Source organism: Sparus aurata, chromosome 7, assembly GCF_900880675.1.
Source record: "Sparus aurata chromosome 7, fSpaAur1.1, whole genome shotgun sequence".
In the NCBI taxonomy this organism is placed as follows: domain Eukaryota; kingdom Metazoa; phylum Chordata; class Actinopteri; order Spariformes; family Sparidae; genus Sparus; species Sparus aurata.
Window position 1 is genome coordinate 8,536,086 of NC_044193.1, and position 22,794 is coordinate 8,558,879.

A 22,794-nucleotide genomic window follows, 5' to 3' on the forward strand; every position below is an offset into this window, starting at 1 on the left:
ACCTATGCTCACTTCTTCATCGCAGTCATCGGATTTAGTCATCGTGTGTTTTTCTATGTTTTGAAGAAGCACGCTTTTACATGAGTTCTTGTGGTTTTTGCACACGTGATGTCTTAAGTCAGAAATGGCCTTCTTCTAATCCTCCCTCTTCTGCCACTTTGACAAATCTCTTATCACATTTTTTCTGATGCCATGGCATCCTGCTGAGGGCTTCTTGTTTAAAAAACAAAAAAAAACAAGAGTCAAGAATGTAAAATAGCCTCCAGGTACAAACTGTATTTCCCCTTTTATTTCTGTGGGCTTCGTGTAAGTGTTGCCCCTTTTTGCTACTGCTATTTTTTGAGGTTGTGATTGAGCGCTGAGGTGGTTTACCTTTCAGTGCCATCGATCACCAAGGGAAAATATACATATAGTCAGATTTAGGAGAGAATGAATCGGTGAGGACGAATTACAAAAAAAATAAATTACAAAAAAAAAAGTCTACGGAACAAGCTACTGAAAGAGATGATGAAGTTCAAGAAGATCTGAATCCTCGAGAAAAAGGATTTCACGGAGGTTTGGAGAGAGTCAAGAACGTCAGCTGAAGATTTTCTAAGTATGTGTTGGCTAGCCTTTTTTTCTTTTCATGGTGTCCTTTTTGACTCTTCTTGCATGAATATATCTGCACTTATTGAATAGATTGTACTGTATAAACCTGAATGTACATATTATACTATACATAGGCTTCTTATCATACATGGGACGAGCTAATCCCATTCTGTATTCAGGTGCGTGCATGTGAGTGCCACTAAGTATGTACATATAAAAAAAAAAGAGCGACGGGTTCAGGAGATGTTGGCCAAAAAACGGAATGTTGACTTCTTTTTTCTTTTCTTATTATTTCCGACTGAAGGTGAGAGAATGAGTTACCGTGATAAAACATCGAAGCCTAAAAAAAGTTTATATGTCAGTGCACTTATTGATAATCATTTTAAAACAAATGATTTGGAAATTTTTCTTTGTGTATGTATTATGTGTACTGAAAGAATAGAGAATTGAGATGTGAATATTTATTGCTTCTGATAAATTAAAGTGTCCTTGCAGTGACTTGGTCTGTGTGTACTTTTTATATGACGTCACATCTGCTTCCGCCGTTAAATATTTGATTTGTGACATTGTAACACCAGTTAACATTATTATTGTATCATCACGATCTATGGTAAAATTTAAGTCACTTTAGATATTTAATTTTTCAAAGAATACACCAAATGTTGAAGACTTTTTCAACAGTATGATTGTAAAATAGAGGGGAAACCACATATTTATAGGGAGCCTCTTACCCTGTAACCAAACCACACCATTAAAGTGACACGTGTATATTTGGAGGGTCATTAATCAGAATTTCATGACCTCGTTTTTTATTGGGTTCAAGAAAATAAAACCGAGCTTGTTGTTATATCGTCAGTTAGCCATAGGTGTTAAATATATTTTGGTACATCCATAATAGAGCGTCTACGTTCATATATTGCTTATAAAATAAACTGTTAAGTGGAATTTAAAAGCCTTGCTGAATTTTCATTTTATGCAACATTTCAAAGAGAAATTGTGTACTCTTTATTTCACCTTGACAACTTGTTGTAGCAAGTAATGGAATGTAACTGAGTACATTTTTTTATTTATTTATGTTGTTTATTTCGGGCATGTCAATTCATAAACATCACATTTCATCATTGTTCAAATAATACAATACACATGGCCGAAAGGGAAAAGCGGGAGAAGCCAAAGCTTATCAAGTCCCGCCCCCATTACCCACAGGATAAAATCTTCATCCTGATCTTTTCTTGTCTTTTGCATTTTACATTTTCTTTTTTTTTTTTTACCTAACAACTTCTTTTGTTATGACCTTTGACAAAACATATTACAGCAGTAGCATACAGAGCTGAATTCAAGCTCTAGACAGTACATACAGATTACATGTGTGTCTGCACGTGTCCATATTAGTCCATCATGAGTGAACAACAGTCTCATCTTATAGCCTCATCTTATAGTGTCACAGTGTTCGTACCTAAGTTATCTCACATTGTTGATACACATTATAACAACATCCTGCTATGTACAACTGGCATTGGCCTTGGACCATACAATTTTCTCAGGTTCAACTTATTGTTTGGGTACAGAATGGTATTTGTTATGCTCACATGCCGTCTCAACACAGTGTCTGCACAGTGTCTGTTGATTCGTGCCTCTGACCTGTATCAACCCTCCTGTATTGATCTGTACTGATCAACGATTGAATGTACATACTTTTTCTTGAAGCCACTTAGTGTTGCTGATTTTTTGACATCTTCTTCTAGCACATTCCAACTTTAATTCCAATTTACTCAAGTGCTGCACTTATAGTTTTAAGGTAAGCCTACTTGTACATTTACGTTAGTATTTCCATTTTCTGCTACTTTATGCTTCAACTTCTCTGGATTTTGGAGGCAAATATTGTATCTTTTCTCACTGCATTTATTTGATAACCATATGCTACATCAGAGCCACAGCAGGGCATCCTCATCACACTTCTGATCATCTGAAAAATGCTGAATGTAAGATCCGATGATCAGCCATTCAACCCACAGTATACATATGGATAATTTACTTTTACTTATACTTTTGACACTTAAATACATTTATTGCCAGAATTTCACTTATGATACTTAATCACATTTACTAGTAGATACTTTAACTAGGCATTAACTTTAACTTATGTCCTATGTTAACAGGATATCTCAACTTTACTCAAGAATGATGTTTGGGTAAACAAATGGTAACATTAAAGTGCCATGTGGATCATTTTTATTGAGTACCAAAAGGAAAAGGGGAACAATTTAAATTAAACTAGCTCATTGTCAAGTTTGGAGGATACAAGCAAAAAGCTTGAAACTCAGGAACGTAATATAACAGAATGAACACTCAACAGTCAAGCCAAACACAAGGAAGCCTAGTCTGAGGTGAATTTAAACAAGAAGACAGAACAGAACGTGTGAACAGACAAAATGAAGCAAAGGGAATAAAACAGGCAAAATCACAGAAAAAATAAGAGGAGGAATTGAGAACAGATAACAAGATTAAGGGCAGTAAAAAGAATAAAAGGTAATAAATAGATGAAAAATGAACGGATACATACAGTAAAGTATGGGGGAAAGACGTCACACGACTAACTAGTAAAAACAATAAAAACAAATAAAGATGAAAAATCTGTATAAGTGTTTAATAGCTTACTGATGGGTGATGAATAATAATTTGGTACAATAAGTAGAGGACAGGCTAATATTTTATTAATAATAATAATAATAATAATAATAATAATAATAATAAGAAGAAGAAGAAGAATGATACATGTATTTTATATACCGCATTTCAGGTACACAAAGACACTTTACAGGTTAAAACAGAAATATAAAAAACAACACACTAAAAAATATAAAGAAACACAAAAGTTATGCATTAAACATTTTACAGCTAGTTGTCTATGAATCCAGAAAACATACTGAACTTCTATATTATGAAACTCATTGAGCTGCTTACACAACAATGCAGGAATAAGATAACAACGTAACGCTACGTCAGCGGCTACGCAAAATTACTACGTTTTCTTTTGATGCCTCATGACGTATCTTCAAAATGAACTGGAATTTATTTAATCGTTAATAAACACGATTTAGTCGGTTGAAGAGTTAGTTTTTGTTTTGAATTACTCCTTTTAGTCACTTACATATTAAAATACTGCACTTGGGCAGCTCTCGGTGTAATTACACTACTCTCGGTGGCGTACGTGCGTACTACTTTCAGGGAGTAAACGTGCGGGACGTGGTGTGAAGATGAAGAGGTTGTGCTTCGGTCGTGAGAAAAAACTAAGATGGCGTCTCGTCAAGAAAGATAGGATGGCCTGAGGAGAATGATGATGTTGGTCGGGAAATGATTGATAACGACATAATTGATAAAGTTTGAGACTCTCGTTTACTATCAAACGAACCCCTGCCGTCACTGTTGTGAGCCGGTGTGTTCCACAGAGCGGAGTATATGGAGTAGTGAGCCTGAAAAACGGTCAACTTTGCTAGCAAGCGATAGCTAGCCAACTGGACCGAGCACAGCTGGCCAACGTTAGCTAACCACCAGGCATCACAACAACAGAGGAGGAAGAGCGGCCGCTAGCCCTATCATACCCCGGGACATCGAGGTGTCTTCGGTCAGTCACGGCACGGCATCGGGGCATTGTAGTGTACTTTAAGGGATCATCATATAACTGCATGTGGCGTTTACTATTGCAATAACATCTAACTACAAGCCTGACGTTACCTAGCTGTTTGTTAGTGTCGTGTTGAATATGTAGGTTAGCTTGCTTGCGATTGTGTTATTGACTTTTTTCCTCAGCCACCCAGTCAACGTTAGCTAACTAGTGCTAGTTATCTAAACCCGTGGGAGACGATGGGACTGGGCTGAAAAACTGGAGGCCTCAATGCTAACGTTAGCTCAAAGCGGTGTTGTCGCCTCTGATAGCTGAACAATAGACACATATAGACTTCATGATTGCAGGAACAACAGAAATGAATGACACTTAGCTAACGTACTATAAGTGATTGACTTCGAACGATCATTTTCATTGTTTCTCTTGTTATGGCTGTTGCTGGAAGGTAAGGTTAGTTTTAACACCAGTTTTCCCAAGTTTAGTGGCTAGGAGCTAACAGTTGTCAGCTAACTGTTATATATGTGATTGAGTAATGTTAACAACATGTGAGGCAACATCGACCTTAAAGTGTGGCTGTTTGGCTTCTGCAATTGAATAATTGTGTCATCTGTCTCGCCAAAGCTTGTTAATCAATGTAGCCCAGCCCACTGGCGAGTGGTGATGCATTCATGGCCTTCTATACCTTTAGGGTTCATGGCTTCCACGCCATTGTTTGTCTGAAGGCCCATAAAGGATCAGATAGATGGGAAACATGTCACTGAAATCCCAACGTCAACTTGTACTTATTTTAATCGTATTCCCTACAAGGGATGGCTAGTAGATAGAGGATTTGTCTATCAATTTACAGGAAGTAGTGTTTATTGCTAAAGTGCAAGCAGACATTTTATATTTACTTCTGCTTTTTAATCAATTGATCAGTGTTCTGTATTGGGGCTGATAAATCATGACTTTGAACTTTTGCCTCTTTCCTATTTTGGGTCTTGTTGATTCACCAGAGCATGGCATTTGTTTTGTTGTGTCTGGTGTTGGGGGAGGGGTTCTCAACAAGAACCAAAAAAATCCTCATCCCCTGAATCCCCATGTCTGTTAAGTAGAGTTTGAGGGAAAATGATAAACGATAAAACATCCAGAGATACTTACTGCCGTATATTTAAAGCTGACAGTTTTACAATGTTTTAGTACAGGAAGTGATGAATTTGTTAGAGTAAACAAATGCGTGACCTGTTGAAGTAGCTGTGTGATATGCTGTGTACTTCCTGATACACTCGATTAAATTTGCTCATGATTAAATTAAGCTGGCATGGTGCATTGCTTTTTATAGATATTAATCTGTCCAGAAATCTAAAAACAAAATATGTATCTGGAGGTTTATAAAGTTGCCAAACAAAAATGAAGGCATTACATTATCCTTTTATTCAACAGGGTTAAGAGTTTTGTATTCTCTATAAATTAAAAACAAGATTTACACACATGAGTCACTTTCTAGGATGTACTGTTAATGCTGTCATGCCCATTAATGATTCTGCCCAACTTCACCAACTTGTTTTGCATCGTCTGTCTTCCTCTTGTCAGGGCAATGGAAGGTGAAGAGTTTGTGCCTCCTCCGGAGTGTCCAGTTTTTGAGCCATCATGGGAGGAATTCCAGGATCCCCTCGGCTACATCGCCAAGATACGTCCTATTGCAGAGAAGTCTGGAATCTGCAAAATTCGACCTCCACCAGTAAATATTTGCCTGTGCTTGGACATGTTCCCTTAGTTCAACGTGTGTAGCATGCACCAGGCTGAAAAGTATTAATCTAGAAGTACTAAATCAAGAGTCCACAAACTTGCTGTTTCAGTCCTGTAGATGTTGTACAATCATCACAGAGGCAACATGGATAGATTTTCCTTTTATGCCTCCGCAGATTTTTTTTGAGTTGGCAGGCTTCACAAACCAGCTTGGTTGTCAACTTGGGGTTTCCTAGTCCAACATTTTTGTGTTGTTGCGAAGGCCAAACTAATCACACAGCAGGGTTGCATTTATGTGGTCTATTTGCACAAAAATAAGTTATATAAGCCAAAAATCTATAAGATGTGAAATAAGTAAGTAGTAGCAAGATTAACACTTATGTTCAGTTGCATTCTTTACTTCTTTCATGAACATTGAAATCATCTATTTGTAACCAATGCACTAAAGCATTACATTACATGGATTACATTGCATTTTTAGAAAGTAATTTTATAGGGATCAATAAAGGTACATTTTAAGATTAATCTCTTTGTTCCAAATAGGACTGGCAGCCTCCGTTTTCAGTGGAGCTGGATAGCTTCCGCTTCACACCCCGCATCCAGAGGCTCAACGAGTTGGAGGTATGTTCCGTCTTTGTACATTGCTGAGAGAATGAAGTTGTTGGTGAAATGGGCCATATTAACCCGAGTTGTATCTTTTGCATCTCATTTAAGGCGGAGACCAGAGTGAAGCTGAATTACCTGGACCGCATTGCCAGGTTTTGGGAGATCCAGGCATCCTCGTTGAAAATCCCACATATTGAAAGGCGCATCCTTGATCTTTTCAGCCTGTCAAGGGTAAATTCATTTGATAAAATGAATAGTTTCTACTCAAAAAATAATATTTTACAGCAGATGTTGTTTTTCTTTCATTGCCTATGATTGGCTGTCGTTTAAAAAAAGTGCTTCTCTGTTCCAGGTCGTGACAGATGAAGGAGGTTTTGAGATGGTGTGCAAGGAACGCCGCTGGGCTCGTGTTGCCCAGAGGCTTGGTTATCCTCCGGGCAAGAACATCGGTTCTCTGCTGCGCTCGCACTACGAGAGGATCGTCTACCCCTTTGAAATGTTCCAGTCTGGTGCCAGCCTGCCGGTATCACCCTACATATTCTTGTGTCTCCTTTTTCTGTAGTTATTATATGATGAATTGTACACTTACTATGATAAGTCACATGCAGCTTATTTGGACATGTTTTAATATACATTCTGTTTCTATGTCATCTATAGCATTGCAAGCCAAAGCACTATGATGGCGAGGATGTGGATAAAGAGTACAAGCCCCACTCCATCCCCCTGCGACAGTCTGTGCAGCCATCCAAAATGAGCAGTTATGGACGCAGGGCAAACCGCTGCCAACCTGATGTGAGTGAGAGTACCTATTCCTACTTGTCATACAATACATTTGCATACCTCTGTGACCAACAACTGTACGCTCAGTGTACTTGGGTCACCTAAATATAAATCTCTGGATTACATTTCCATATACGCCTGACCAGAGGACAGTAAAATTTGTCAAAACGACAAACTGCATGGGTTTGGTGCAACTGATCCATCAAAGACGACTCTGTTTCCGTTGTGGCTCTGCATTAAAGGTGTTCATTTCAAACATGTGACTCACTTTTATCTATTCAGGCTGTTATTTAAGCGCTATATGGAGGCAGCTGAACTAGCTTGAGTTTCTTGAAGACGTTACAACTTTTTCAGAGCAGAACTGAAGCTTTATTGCCTTCCAGTAGCACTTAGATATACCATGACCCGGATGACATCAACATATTGAGGGTGTTTTACCTATTCTTCTTCCATCAGGGATGGTTTCTCACAGGATTTAAACCACACATCAAAATTCTTGCCAGTGATGATATTATCTCAATTTGTTTTATTAGCAGTTATTAGCTTAGTTTCATTTTTAACAAACATTTGTTACTAATAAATGTGCAAACTAAAGTGTGTTTTTTAATGTGTTGATTGAAAAAGTCTGCAGGTTTCTCTCCAGGGCTGAACGCCTCGGGGTGTAGAGCAGATACATACTTGCTATTTGATGATAAATATTTGATGATTTGCGCAGCGAACATAGAAGGCTGACAGTCTTTTATGTTTGTTACCATTTAATGGTTTACTGTCCACTGACTGCTGATCAGCCAAATGAATAACAAGAGAGCTTCCATCATTAGAGGCTAACAAAAAGTCAAGCGTTCGTTGGATGATCCTCTAACGTGTCCGATGCTGTCATATTAACTGTCTCTCTGTGCTTATCATGTGACCTTGTGCATCGGTTACAGTGTAGGATCTGGAAACTGTGATAAAGCACTCAGAACGCATCCCAGCTTGCTTTCTCTCCAACCTGCCATGCTGCCGTGCTTAACTCTGCTGTTTTTGCTCTCCGTCCCATGGCTTATTTGTTGTCTGCTTTGCTCTACTTCCTTCCATCTCTCAAGTAGAGACACAATTGTTTCACAGGCCACATTTCAAACATTTCATTTGCATTATGTTTCCATTACAACTCCTGGACCAGGCTGCATTCTGTTATCACATGCATGTTACATGCATTTCCCACCCTAACCCCCCCCCCCCCCCCCGGGTCGTTAGTGACCTACTCATCATACTTTGAGTACGTAATGCTCGCCAGTGGATTTTACTTTATTCATTTATTATGCTGTAATACATCTTTTTTCTTTTGCATATTTACTTACATACAGAACTAAAGAAAGTTTGATGTAGATTTTTGGAAAAAAGATGTCATGAGATGATTGACGCAATATAAATGTCATCATTTCTTTTGTTCTCATTACCTAAATAACTTAATCAGGACAGTATCATGAGGGTTGACGATGTATTTATTAACAATCGAGTACATTTCAAATTATTCCAGATGGGACTGTATTTAATACTATTTTAGCTTAACTTCCCAAAATATCCACGATAAGATCCAGTACATTTAACTATTATTTACCACTACCTGGATTTTTTTATGCTTGGTGTCATGCATGATGGCAAAATTATCGGCCAACCCTGATATCTCATATCCAAACTCCTTCCCAAACCCATTTTTGTTTGCTGCCAAAGCTTCCCCATTGAGAATAAACAATGTTGGTGCAACTGCTGAGTCATCCATCAGTTGTTGGCAGCAACTCTTAAGGTCAGGGCCGAGATAACAGAAATACTGTCTCAAATAGTATGCAAATGTGTTTTTATCAGAAGTTTGTCCACAATGGTCTGAAAACACATGGTCTTTCAGAATGCAAACTGAACAAGACAGACCTATGCAGTTTGATCCAAAGCTTTACTATAAGCTTTAAGCAAAAAAATAAACTTTGAATTTGAAAAAAATTTTTTTTTAATATTAATATATTTTTAATATTTAATATCTATCCACAAAATTTCCTGTAGGACCCATAAAGGTCCAACATCAGATGTGACCCTTGTCTCATAATGTGTCCCAGTGGTATTTTTCCTCCAACTACTGGCTCTGTTCTTTCCAGGCTCTCTCCCTTCCTCTCTCATCTCCTTTCTCCTCTTGTCTTAGTTTATTGTTGCTGTTATTGTCTCCCCTTGCAGGGTCCAGAGGATCTGGCCCCCCATCCTCTCACCACTGGCTCTCAACTCATCTCTGCGGTACTGCCTCTTGAGCATATGAGCTCGCTCCCCCCCCCCCTCGCCTCTTTTTCTAGACCACCTCACCCTCTCTGGTGTTGTCTAGATGTTTCGTCTTATTATTTTAACTAACCACTAAAACATTTCATTAACATGCATTCATGCGCCTCTAGTTTCTCACCGTAGAGAGTGGCAACCCATAAAATGGTCACATGACTGTAACGGATTTGTGGCCATAAAACAGCCTCTGTGGAATTATGATAATAGTTGGTGCAGGTTATTAAATCAATCAGTTATCCTCAATTTGTAAACCAGACAATGAACACGTTTGTTCTTCATGATCCAAAGGACTGTTATTAGAAATGACATCACAGAGTCTCCTGATTGACAGAAGGGTTTTGAGGCCTTGTGAGTGCGTTTTTAGGCTATAATACAGTTTTTATGCAGAACTTATTGCTGAGTCTTGAGTTTGTGAATGTATGCAAATTTGGATCCCAGTAGCAATGTTGTTGAGAACTAACGTTTTAGTTTTCCTAAATGGCACCTTCCACTGTAGACCCTCAACTTCCACTTTATCCCCAATTGCCAAACACACTCTGCTACTCTAGATGTTTGGGCTGAAGCGCTCTCCAGCGTTCTCTCTTTCACCCATGCTTGTACTCTGTGGTTGTACTTGGCTTGAAGTGCTTTGTCGCTCGGCTGTCTGTGTGCCTGTTCACTTCTGCTCCTATGCCTTGCTGTCTACTCGCTAAAGCAGCTAACAGTGTGGCTGCATGCGTTCTCTATTGAGTGCACTCACACAGAAGAACCTAGTAGTATTGGATTTTACTTCAGAAGCGCCATATTCTGAGGATTGACACTAAAATATAGGGAGTCTTAAAGAAGCCTTAAAAAAGATTTTTGGACACAAAATTGTTGATGGTTTCTAAGTTTCTCTCAGGTTTCTTGTTTCTTGCCCCTCACCATCAAGGCCTGATGATTTGCTTTGTTGTCTTACACTTTTGATCCCCATCCCACGCGCAGAGTCCACTGTTCAACAAAATTCAGGTGCTGGGAAAAGGAGCGTGAGATCATACAGTATAGAACAATGTACAGGCAGCCAGGGTTACACCTGGGAGACTGAACAGAGTGCAACTGCATACAGGCACTTAAGTCAAAAATAAGCACGCTTCCTCCATTACCCTACTCGGGAAAGTGTCTTGATTTCCGTCTTTCATGGAGTTGCATCTGTTAAGTTTTTGTGCAATGAATGGACTTAACGATGTTGTCATAACATGCATGCATCAATTGTCTTGTGGGAATACAGGTTGAGCTCTGACTGCGTACAAACTACTGATTTCTTGGTGCACACTTGAGTAGCAAAAGAGTTGAGACTGAAGGACTAAACTGCCACTCTGAAAGCAGCTCCTTGTATCTGCTTTTTGGATCTACTCTCTGATTACTGGAAGTGGTGTTAAGAACTGTGTTTCCGCTCACATTGCTGATTGCACCTGATTTGTGTCCGCTGTTTGCAATCATGTGGCGTATAAGAACTAGCGCCTCAAAATATAGCCCAAAATCAAATGATAATAGTGATGTAAACTTTGAGCAACAATATTTGTTTATTTGTTCGTGAATTGGATGAAGTCTAAAATGACAACACATTCATTGCGACATTAAATCTCATTTGTTTTTCAGTTTTTTGGGTGAACGATTCAAAACAATTGTTTAAAGGAGCAGATTGTTTTAAAAGGATTTTCACCAGGATGTCTCCAAACATCCAAAAGCTTACTGTTGCAAGAAGATATCCAGTGCAGTTCACTCTAAACAAGACCCTCTTGGGATGTATAGATAGAAAGTGAGAAAAGAAAATGGGATTATGATCCGATTATGAAGCATGTCAAATGCTCTAGTGTCAGAGACGAAGTCCAAGTCTAAACTGAATCTAAAAGGAATCGTGCCTATTCCGTATTCTTTCCACATTCCACCGGGTATGTCTGCGTTGCTTTCCCGCTACAAGATGGCAGCCAAAGCTGATAATGGCCCTTCTAGACAATGCTTGTGGTTTCACCAGGCAGTGAGTTTCAGAAGCTTCCCAGAAGCAGTTCTCCACTGGGAAATGATAACGGACACAATTAAAACGGCCGAAAGAGAAACAATTGAACTATATAGCCTACTCACCCATCTTAGAAGCACAAAATCAGGAAAGAAATGACAAAATAATCAGAGTCAGGTCAAAGTATCAGACAGGCATGCTTCTGAAATGCTCCCAGTGAGGTATGACGCCAGGTGGATAATAAGGCCAAAACCAAGTTGCACTCACGAGGTCATAGAGACGTGCTCGGTGGAATCAAGGCGTCGCTTTTGATGTAACTTCAAAGACACATTGCAGTCTTTTGCATTTAGAAAAGTTTGAAATGTGAACAGGGAACAGAAAACAACTCTGACAACAAAATGTATGTACAATTTTGTGTTTGTATGTGGAACTGACAGCAGATCAGCCTCTCCAGTTTGCTACGAGAGCAGCCGGAGACAGACTGGGAGTATAAAAGCCATACACACACAAGAAAAAGCTTACTGGACATGGTCAAGACCAAAGACGCAAAAGTCTGCCAGACGGAGATAATGGGCAGAAAAAATGTCCAAACTACAGCTATTTCTTAAGCCCTGCTCAGTGGTTATAATTCCCCAGAAACGGCTAATGGTAATACTTCCAGCCCAAGTAAAGAAAACAAAAAACTGATAAAACAGTGTTTATAAATAGCTTGTGCATGTTGTGATGTGTGAATCTTTCTCTATTAAGCCTTATTACCAAAGAGAATTTCAGAAAAACTTCATGACAAATGTCAGCCTAATCTTTTGCTTTTAACTTACTGTACTCTTTTCTTGAATTCTAATAATCAACTTTAGATAATAATCTATATAATAACTGTATGCTTGCAACTTCTGGTGACTGTGTCTTCTGGTGGTGGGTCTTAACCTTTTTAAGCTTTCACTGTGATGTAGGCTAACTTTTCCTTACTTTCTAACAAGGCACAATTCCCTCTTGCGGTGCATTTCTATGCTCTCATGGTTTTACTGTTTGGCTTAGACCCTTGCTTTGCTCTGTGTGTTTTGGAGAGTAGTTGTAGTCCATCTTGTGCTTTCGTGACAAAGATGTACTTTGATCTGCAGCCTGAACCAACGGAGGAAGACATAGAGAAGAACCCAGAACTGAAGAAGCTACAGATCTACGGCGCTGGGCCTAAGATGATGGGACTTGGACTGGTGGCAAGGGACAAAGGCATGCGGAAGAAAGGTAAGGGCCATGTCCTGCCACCTGCATTTAAAAAAATAGATAAATAATAAATGCTTGTCTGATATGTGAACAGTCCCTGCTCTTGCTATAGATGAGCTGCCTCAAACACTGACCATCAAGGAGAACGTGTCTCCTGCTCCTGCTCCTGGTGATACCTCAGTCAAAGCAGAGCCACTGGCGTCTCAAGAGAAGCAGAGTGACGGGAGCACATCGAGCCCCCAACCGCCTCCCCCCAGTGTCACTGTGAAGACAGAGGTGAAGAAAGAAGAACCAGAGGAAAAAGATGGGAAAGAGAATGATGATGAGGAAGATGAGTCTGATAAACCATGTACAAAAATGACCATGAGGCTGAGACGCAACATCAACAACCCACAGTGTGTAAGTAGACATAAGGATGCACCCAGAGCAAACATGGCTCCTGTTATCGGGTATCTGCCATTTTTGTTATCGGGAAAATGTTTTAGTCTCTCTGGTGAAAATAATTCCCCTTGATATACTGTTCACATCAAACATGAAGCCAATTCATGTCTTAAATTGTGTAATGGTGGAATGATTCTGGAGACAGTTGGTTGTTGAATCTCATCTTCAGATTGTGAAATACTGTCACTTTGGTGTGGTGATTCAAGGCATCAGAGGTCACCATGAATTGTTCATTTAGAATAAACCCAAATAATATCTTCCAGGACCTGTGAACCGGCTCCAAACACAAACTCTGATAACACAATTTACTCTCAAACTACCATAAGAAGTCTAATGATTCCACACGGCTGCAAACACAATGCACTTTACTTAGGAATGCAGGATTTTGTCTTTGAAATTGATTAGGACTCACTATTTCCCTCACAATTGGATTTCCTTTTTTCCCCCCAAATTTGATCTGGTCAGTGCGTCATAGGGAATCGCGGCGGCCTCTCCAGTCAAAAGTGAGCCACGTTTGTCCGGGTCAAAGCCCTTTAGTCAATGTTTTATGCTTTTTCAAAGGTGGATTCTTTTGTGTGTCGGATGTGTGGTCGGGGAGATGATGACGAGAAACTCCTGCTGTGCGATGGCTGCGATGATAACTACCACACCTACTGTTTACTCCCCCCACTCACCGATCCTCCCAAAGGCAACTGGCGATGCCCTAAGTGTGTGGCAGAGGTAAGTAAAGATGTTTTAAAGCACTTGTGTCATTAATACTCACGGGGATTCATTTTTATCCGTATGACTAATCTTCTTGATTTTCCTGCTTTTTAAATTAGGAGTGCAAGAAACCTGCAGAAGCATTTGGCTTTGAACAGGCTACACGAGAATACAGTTTGCAGAGCTTTGGAGAAATGGCAGATGCCTTCAAAGCCGATTACTTCAACATGCCTGTCCATGTGAGTGCCCTCACACAAAATGTATCACCTATTGATTATCACTCTCCCCTCACGGTGATAATGGGAGAGACTAATCTCTAGCCTGTGTGTCGTTGTTGATGTAGATGGTTCCTACTGAGCTTGTGGAGAGAGAGTTCTGGAGGTTAGTCAGCAGTATCGAGGAAGACGTGACGGTAGAGTACGGAGCGGACATACACTCCAAAGAGTTTGGCAGCGGCTTCCCTATGAACAATGGAAAGAGGAAGCTCACGAAGGAAGAGGAGGTACGCACATCATTGTTTTCCTCTGTAACCTTTTATGAAATCTTTTGCATGAATAGTCGTTATTGTTGGAGGGAGGGCAGCAGCATCCGGTTTGTGATTATATGTCGAAAAAATACATTTTGGATAACTGCACAGTTTTGGTTACATTCAGCAGTAAATGAGAGAACTGTGAGTTTGCTACTTGTAGTAACGTTCTTTGGCTGTCATGGAGATAAGTAGGTGTTTGGTTGAGATGATGGAGTACCTATGAAAAGAATCAGAACATTTATGACTAAACTCTGTTGGCTGACACTCTCAGTTCCTCAGTTTCTGAATATTTGAAATGGTTTCAAAACTCACTCTGCAGTATTGATACAGAGCCAGCTGCACTTTCATGCTCTGTCTTCTCTCCAGCAGTGAGTTGAAACGAACGTTGTTTTTAAAGGCCTAACCTTAAGAGACCAAACCCCAAATCTGCTGAAAACTAATCTGGAATTTATTTTAATGCACATAAGTAGGTCAATCAATTAAAACAGGAAATCACATTAAATAGAATTTAAATTAGAATTGATAAAATCCAGACAAAGCCCAACCCTAGACAAGACCTTTACCACGTGACTTTATGTGTTACCTGTAATTTAGAATGGAGTTGCGTATTTGATCAAAAGTTATTGATATCATAATTTTCCCAGTTTAGATGATATGTGCAAGTTATTTAGCAGCTTTTTTATAATCACAGTCCAGTGCTGATTTTCAGTTTTCCTCTGTTGTTCAGGAATACGCCCGCAGTGGCTGGAACTTGAACGTGATGCCCGTGCTGGAGCAGTCCCTCCTGTGTCACATCAATGGAGACATCTCTGGGATGAAGGTGCCCTGGCTTTATGTCGGTATGGTGTTCTCAGCTTTCTGCTGGCACATTGAGGATCACTGGAGCTACTCCATCAACTACCTGCACTGGTAATGAGCCCTTTTTTTGTTTATTGTTTTGGATTTAGTCTTATATTGTAGTCAGAGGCTTATAACATAAAATATGAAAAACTATAAAGCTCCTTCTGTGTTCTTCACTTCTTCCTGACTGTTTTTTCCAGGGGTGAACCAAAGACTTGGTACGGGGTTCCATCTGTAGCAGCTGAGCGTCTTGAGGAGGTGATGAAGAAGCTGACGCCAGAGCTGTTTGAGTATCAACCCGACCTCCTGCACCAGCTGGTCACCATCATGAACCCCAATATCCTCATGTCTCATGGTGTACCGGTCAGTCACATAAACACACATGCACAAAGCAGAAGTTCGGTGTGTTGAAAAGTTCTCTTTGATTGAGCTCAGCGTTTCTGATTGGCAGGTTGTACGTACCAACCAGTGTGCTGGAGAGTTCGTCATCACCTTCCCCAGAGCCTACCACAGCGGCTTCAATCAGGGATATAACTTTGCTGAAGCCGTTAACTTCTGCACTGCAGACTGGGTACGTCCATTCACACTTTCTATCTCGGATCATTGCACTTGGTCCACAGTAATGCGTAATCAACATCCCTCCTTCTCTCCCTCTCAGCTGCCTGCCGGACGTTCCTGCATTGAGCATTACCGGCGTCTGAGGAGGTATTGTGTGTTCTCCCACGAGGAGCTCACCTGTAAAATGGCTGCCAGCCCAGAGAAACTAGACCTCAATCTGGCTGCAGCCACACACCGGGAAATGTTCATTATTGTTCAGGAGGAGCGGAAGCTGCGCAAAAGTCTGATGGAAAGGGTAAGTGTTCAGATCCATAGACCTTGGGATGGTTTGTTTGTATTTTTCATCCATTCCTTCATTTTATGCCGTTTGATACCGTGCTACTGCTGAATTAGTCTGATGTTATAATGTTCTTAGAATTTGGGGCAACTTGACTTATAAACTCTGTATGTTGTACCTGCAGGGCATTACTGAAGCAGAGCGTGAGGCATTTGAGCTGCTGCCTGATGACGAGAGACAGTGCGATAAATGTAAGACCACATGCTTCCTTTCTGCTCTGGCCTGCTCAAACTGTCCAGAGCATCTGGTGTGTCTCTATCACACTCAGGATCTTTGCAACTGCCCCACTGACAAACTCTACCTCAGGTATTTATCTCTTGTGTAGTTGTGGGTGCATTTACCCATAATATTACAGCAGTCTTTCAATAGAAAATGCTATTGTCTTTCTAATTGTCTGTTCCCCTTTTACTTTGCAGGTACAGATATACCCTGGATGAGTTGTTAGGCATGTTACACCGATTAAAGGTTCGGTCTGAGTCCTTTGATTACTGGGCCAACAGAGTAAAGGAGGCACTTGAGCAGGAAGAGGGAAACAAGATAGGTGAGAGAAACACAAAATATGAATCCCTTAAACATCAGCAAGCAACAGAAAAATGTTGATCTTTTTAAAGATATTGTACAGATAAAAAGTATTGTTGCATTGCAGGAATTGAAGACCTGGAGTTGCTGAAGGCAGAAGCGACAGAGAAAAAGTTTCCCGACAACGAACTCCTTCGGAAGCTCAACACTGTTCTGAAAGACATCGAACACTGCCAGCGGACCAGTACTGAACTCCTCAGTGACTCAAAGACCAGGTAGGATGGAACACAAATGTATCATCTACATGAACTGTTCAGTTGCATGCACTTACACAGTTCTCTCTTTCAGTGAGACTAAGATGACTTTGGCAGAGCTGAAATCTGTAGTAGAGACGATGCAAAACCTGCCCTGTGTGATGACCCAGTTGGAGGAAGTGCAGGTGAGAGGTTCTGTCACTGAGCAACAAACTTGTAGTTTCTCAGATTTCAGACATTTTTTTGTTTGATTATTTTTTGTGCAGTTGTGGTTTACTTCTTTGCCATCTGATTTTCAAGGCGGTTCTGCGGACAGTGGAGGATTTCCAGAGCCAGGCTCAAGAGCTGGTCAACGACAAGAACTGGAGGAGGGACTCCCCACCACCTGAGCAGTTGCAGACTTTGTTGGAGCAGGGGGCCAAGCTGCCTGTTATTGTTCCAGAGTGTAATTTACTTCAGGGCTTAAAGGAGCAAGGCCATTGGCTGGCAGACGTGAGGCGCACCTTAGGCACCGTAGGAGGGGAAAGGCAGGAGGTGACACTGGAGGTGTTAAGGAACCTGATGGAAGCGGGCTGCAACGTACCCCAAAGTGTGTCTGTTGAGACTGCCATGGCAGAGCTTCAGGAGCTGCTCACGATTGCAGAACGCTGGGAGGAGAAGGCACAGATCTGCCTCGAACAGAGGTAAGACTAACAAGACAACTCATAAATGTTTCTCTAGAACTTCACCTGCCGCAGGGATTGTCAGAATTTTCACAACCTGTTTGTCCTGTTGCAAAATGACTTTATGGTTTTTTCTCCCCCAGGCAAAAGCACCCCCTCTCTACCCTGGAGGCAATAGTAAATGAGGCCCAGCTTATTCCAGTTAAGCTGCCCAACATTCAGGCTCTGCAGGGCTGCCTCACTCGAGCACGGGCCTGGGTAACCGACCTTGAGGAAATCCAGGTACAAAAAACATTTGGTTTTTTTTTTTAGAAAAGCTTCATTTATTCTCCCCCCTCTGTAGTATTGTGATTTGTAATTAAATGACATACCTAGAATTGGAGAAATAAGCACTCATTCATTTGTTTGTTTCAGAATGGGGAGCATTACCCATGTCTGGATGACCTCGAGGGCCTGGTGGCTATTGGGAGGGACTTGCCGGTCTTCATGGAGGAGCTAAGACAGCTGGAACTGCAGGTAGCTAGCGCTCACTCCTGGAGGGACAAGGCCAGCAAGACCTTCCTGAAGAAAAGCAGTCCGCACAGTCTGTTAGAGGTGGGTAACTCCAAGGAAAAATGTAATTATTTTAGAATTAGAAACTAAAACTGAGAGCATGCATTAAAGTCCAGTGTTGCCCTGCAGGTATTATGTCCGTGTGCAAAAAGGAGAGAGAGGCGAGATGAGTCAGAGCCGTTGGATGAGCCACTAGAGGACTCTGATACCAACACACTGGGCCTCTCTGCTCAGGACTTGAGGGACCCTGCAGCTATTGTGAGTTTATTGAGCATGTCTTTGTCTATTTTTAATCTCTCTTAAGATTAAGTTCTGGTGTTTTTGGGTGTGTGTGTGTTTCATTCATAAATAGTTGCTGTGTATGCGAGACTGAATTTGTGTGCCCTGTCTCCAGGTGATGGCTTTCAAAGAAGGGGAGCATCAGGAGAAGGAGGCACTACTGAGGCTACAGACGTTGAACATGTGTAAGTCTGGACATAACACTGCAAGTTACAAGGAGGACAAGGAGAACGGGAGGTGGGACGGTGCCATGGAGACGGACACATCCAGTCACTCAGAGAACTCTCTAAAAGAGAACGGCAACAGCAACCACACCTGCACCACCCCTCCTCAGTCGGTGTGTGTGTGCGCCGCTCAGCCACGTACCCCTCAACTCCGCTGCCATCTGTGTAAGGACTGGTTCCACGGTGGCTGCGTTCCTTTCCCCTCCCTGCTCCCCTCCTCGGGACCACCCGTGAACCCCCTCTGTTGGTGGGACTGGGACTCGCGCTTCTTGTGTCCGCGATGCCAGCGGTCACGGCGCCCACGCCTGGAGACTATCCTGGCGTTACTTGTTGCCCTGCAGAGGCTGCCGGTGCGTCTGCCTGAAGGAGAAGCACTGCAGTGTCTCACAGAGAGGGCCATCAACTGGCAGGGCCGAGCCAAGGAGGCGCTGGAGACGCCAGAACTGCAGCGGGCGTTTGAGAGGCTGCAAGAACTCAAAAAGACTCTCCGTCGTGAGAAAGAGGAAGAAACAGAAAAGGGGACAGAGGGGAGCTCGGTGATTGTGTTATCGGACTCCGAGGGAGGGGAGGGAGAGGATGGAGTCATTGATCTGACAGAGGAATCCCCCAGGAAGAACGCCAAGGAAAGCAACGGCACTCAGGTTAACACCATGTTCTGACTCTTTGTTCTGCCTCAAGCTGACTGAATATAAATAATACATTCTATCCGATATTCCTTCATTGATTCTTTCATACTGTATCCAACCTGCCTGTTTTGTGTTTGCATTTCGCCCACAGGCTGGATGTGAAAATGGCGTCGGCAAGAAGTCTAATGTTACAGGTAAGATGGTGTGCTGAAAGTCCAAAGTAACATTTAAAGTGGACTTGTCCCACAGATGCCAGTCCTGACAACATTTTCTGTCTGCTGGCTCTCCAGGTGTGGGGTTACTGCTGCCCCTGCTGCCCTCTCTAAAAGGCCAGGTAGTGGAGCTCTCACCAGCCACCAGGGTGCAACTGGAGGCGCTGCAGCTGGAGGGAGATCTGCTGGAGGTGTCGCTGGACCAGACACTCCTCATCCACAGAGTCCTGCAAGCCGCCTCTGTTCCACCCAGAGAAACATTGCACACGCTCATTCAGGTCAGCAAAGTAATGACATGAGGTGTTTAATGACAAATATAAAACAATAAATGAAACAATATCCAAATCTTGAAATCTTGAAAGGTACATTCGAACAAAGTAACCTAAACAATAAATAGCTACATCTTCAACAACAACACGAGACCTTTTACATTTTGGTATCAAGTTACTTTGATTGAAAAAAAAATCTATTGCACCCGATAAAGAATATTGGAAACTTGATTAAAGGTGACCTGTGGAGCTTTCTTGCAAGCATAACTTTTGAAAACGTTCGTAGTTTACATTACATTACATTAGTGTATCAAATGTTAAGCAGATTCTTTAATTGTCAGCTGCTTTAGCACTCGTTAATCAGTTCATCTCTAATAGTGTTTTTAATCAGTTCCATTTTTAATTTTGATTAATCGATTAATCATTAACTTCTGTAATTTACATTTTGAGTCTGCTTCTGTTCTGGCGCATTGATGGATTGATTGAGTCGAGCAGCGTTAAACTGTTGGTATAAATGTGTGTAATGTCACCTGTGTGCACCTGCAGAAGATCAAACAAACCACACATGAAAACATGGCTCTATAGTGATTACAAAAAAATTCCACAGGATGCCTGTCGTACAAGATCACACGCTTCTGTGACTGACAGTATCCCCTGAAATGTGATTAACTACTCATCTTCCAATAGTCTGTTGAAAAGTCTGATTTAATCAATTGGATGCAGTTTTCTGATCAGATTTTGCAAGAATTTCAGCTCTTCAGTGGTGTGGGTATAGTTTCAGTGCTGTTTCAAATGCTCTTCTTTTTGTAGGAATCAAGGAAATTTGATGTGTTTATTGCCTTGCTACATCAGTTGTATTTGTTTGTCCAACTTGTCTAATATTCTTGTCCTCTCTTCCTCTCTTTCTCTTTAAGATTGAGCTTGAAGAGCAGAGGCGAACCGGCCGTGGACGAGCCAAGGAGTCCAAAAGGAAGAGGAAGAACCACAGAGGTGGCAGCGGGGATGGGGCGAGAGAACGGTCACTGGATGCCTCGGAGTCAAAGAAAACATGTCCCCTCAGCCTCAGCCGCTCCCCTCACTTACCGACCCAGACCAGTCCAGAGGTACTTGCTTTTCTTTCAGTTTCTGGAAACTCAAATATGTGCAAATGAAAGTTTCTTTGAGATAAACATTTTAACATTTTTTTCCTTTTTGACAGATTTTGTGATGAAGTCAACGCTGGAGCTGTTTAATCGGCAGAGTCGAAAAAGGAAAGAGCGTTCTGTGCCAGGAGACAGTGTCAAGTTATAGAAAGATGCGGGACATCCCTCCCTCCCTCCCTCCCCTGATACCCTACATCCCCCCCCCCATCCCTCATTCATTTATTCAGACACTAACAGAGTGATGACTCTTCTTCTACACTCCACTGTCTCATCCGACACTCAGCCATAACTCACCCATCAAAGATTTTGTTCAGACTCGTTGTCTTACCCAAACTTTATAGACCACCCCGCCTTCCCCTGGACCCATTTTTCCTGTGAACATATAGAGATCGTGTTGGACTTACCGAGACCGGAGCGTCTCTGAGGTCAGTCAGTATGCTATGTTATCCCAACTGTATTAAATGCTAGTTCAGCCGAAGCCTAATTCAGTGCCGGCGATTGCAGTTTCCTTTCACTCACCGGAGTTGGATAAGCTATGGGTTTACTTAGACAGTTCTGTTGGGACATGAATCCTGAAGCTGAGGTACAGCAGAGGGTTGTGACAGCTGATCCTAGACAACAGCACCGTGGTTACACTTGTATTTTTTTTTTAGTTGTATTGAATCTTGTGTTTTGATGCTGTTTTGAGGGGAAATGCATATTGACTAAACTGTTTAAATTTTGGGAAGTGTTAAAAACAGGCATTCATGTTTTTGGTGCTACTTTCCCAAAATGGATATCTGTACCTCTTGGCTTCGTCTTTTTTTTCCTTCCTTCCTTCCCCTCGATGCCTTTTTTCTTTCCTTTCTTTTTTTTAAGCACCCATCCTTTTTGACTCCATGTTTTACTCCTACTCAATTCAACCTCTTTTTCTCCCTCCCTTCCTTCTCTTTCTCTTTGCAAATTAAGGTAACTTCACTGTAACTCACTTTGTCACAATTTATTTTGTTTCTTGAGTTGAAATTATATTATTATTATTATTATTATTATTGATATTGCAGACACGCAGTTGTCGTGAGTTTGTGTATAAACTTTTCATTTTAATGTTGCCTTTATTTCTTTTCACTCTTGTTAGAAAAATAAAGGTTTAGAATTGTTTAGGATATGTTGACTCATTATTTCTCTCCTTGAAAGTCCTTACTAGAGTGCATACCTCCGCCAAGGTTCAACAGTCCCCCTTTAATTAGGTCCAGCCCAAAGGTGACCAACATTTTTTACTTTAAGTATAGATACAGATGTTTGTGTAAAAAAAGACTCCTGTAAAAGTAGAAGTATTAATTGAACTCCTTTACTCCAGTAAAAGTAAGAAGGTACAGGCTCTGAAGTGTCCTCAAAAGTATAATATCAAAAAGTATCCCTCTGCAGGACATTTCCACCAACCACATCTGTGCGAAGCTAGCTGAACTTGAGCGTCGTCACGTCTTTTATGTTGTTTCATCTTGCTTTGTGTGTGATATAGGTGGGTTGAAATCAGTCTTGAGATGTTGGGAAGGCGTCGCGTAATGATGCAAAATAAATCGACAATTTCCCTCGAATGCATTAAAACTAAAGTAACGCGCCTGTTTTGGAAATGTAAGGAGTAGAAATAAAAGATATGTGTTTTTAATGTATGGAGTAAAAGTAAAAAGACGAACCTGAAAAATTCTACTTGGGTACAGTGATGAGATATTTGTATACCCACCTCAATATGTCTGGATCTTTTTTTTATAATGTTCAGTGCATTTATTTCCTGAAAAATTAAAGAAAGTGAGATAACATTCCTGGATTCGTCCCCTTTATCTGGAT

General features: G+C 41.2%; 1 protein-coding gene across 4 annotated transcripts; it reads left to right on the plus strand.

Moving 5' to 3' along the window:
- The first annotated feature begins 3,830 nt into the window (after positions 1–3,830).
- Positions 3,831–22,112, plus strand: kdm5c (lysine demethylase 5C). Of its 4 annotated transcripts, none has more exons than XM_030422638.1 (29): positions 3,831–4,213; positions 5,786–5,933; positions 6,485–6,562; positions 6,656–6,778; positions 6,900–7,070; positions 7,205–7,339; positions 9,533–9,589; positions 12,722–12,845; positions 12,919–13,223; positions 13,827–13,985; positions 14,087–14,206; positions 14,311–14,469; positions 15,224–15,405; positions 15,537–15,699; positions 15,788–15,907; positions 15,995–16,189; positions 16,356–16,537; positions 16,648–16,772; positions 16,878–17,025; positions 17,099–17,189; positions 17,305–17,687; positions 17,810–17,948; positions 18,081–18,260; positions 18,348–18,476; positions 18,613–19,362; positions 19,499–19,541; positions 19,638–19,837; positions 20,743–20,931; positions 21,027–22,112. In XM_030422638.1, the coding sequence occupies exons 2-29, from the start codon at positions 5,790–5,792 to the stop codon at positions 21,033–21,035; spliced, it is 4,803 nt and encodes a 1,600-aa protein (XP_030278498.1). In that variant the 5' UTR covers positions 3,831–4,213; positions 5,786–5,789; the 3' UTR covers positions 21,036–22,112. The 4 variants fall into 4 exon arrangements, with proteins under 4 accessions (XP_030278498.1, XP_030278499.1, XP_030278500.1 ...); XM_030422639.1 differs by having other exon boundaries at positions 3,832–4,213; positions 12,937–13,223; XM_030422640.1 differs by lacking the exon at positions 9,533–9,589 and having other exon boundaries at positions 3,832–4,213.
- Positions 22,113–22,794: the final 682 nt, after the last annotated feature.

Excerpts from the sequence above, each read along its gene's own strand:
- kdm5c (XM_030422638.1), top strand. The coding sequence starts at position 5,790 with ATGGAAGGTGAAGAGTTTGTGCCTCCTCCGGAGTGTCCAGTTTTTGAG. Across the intron at positions 19,363-19,498 it reads AGGAAAGCAACGGCACTCAG|GCTGGATGTGAAAATGGCGT; the intron begins GTTAACACCATG and ends TTTCGCCCACAG. Across the intron at positions 19,542-19,637 it reads CAAGAAGTCTAATGTTACAG|GTGTGGGGTTACTGCTGCCC; the intron begins GTAAGATGGTGT and ends CTGGCTCTCCAG.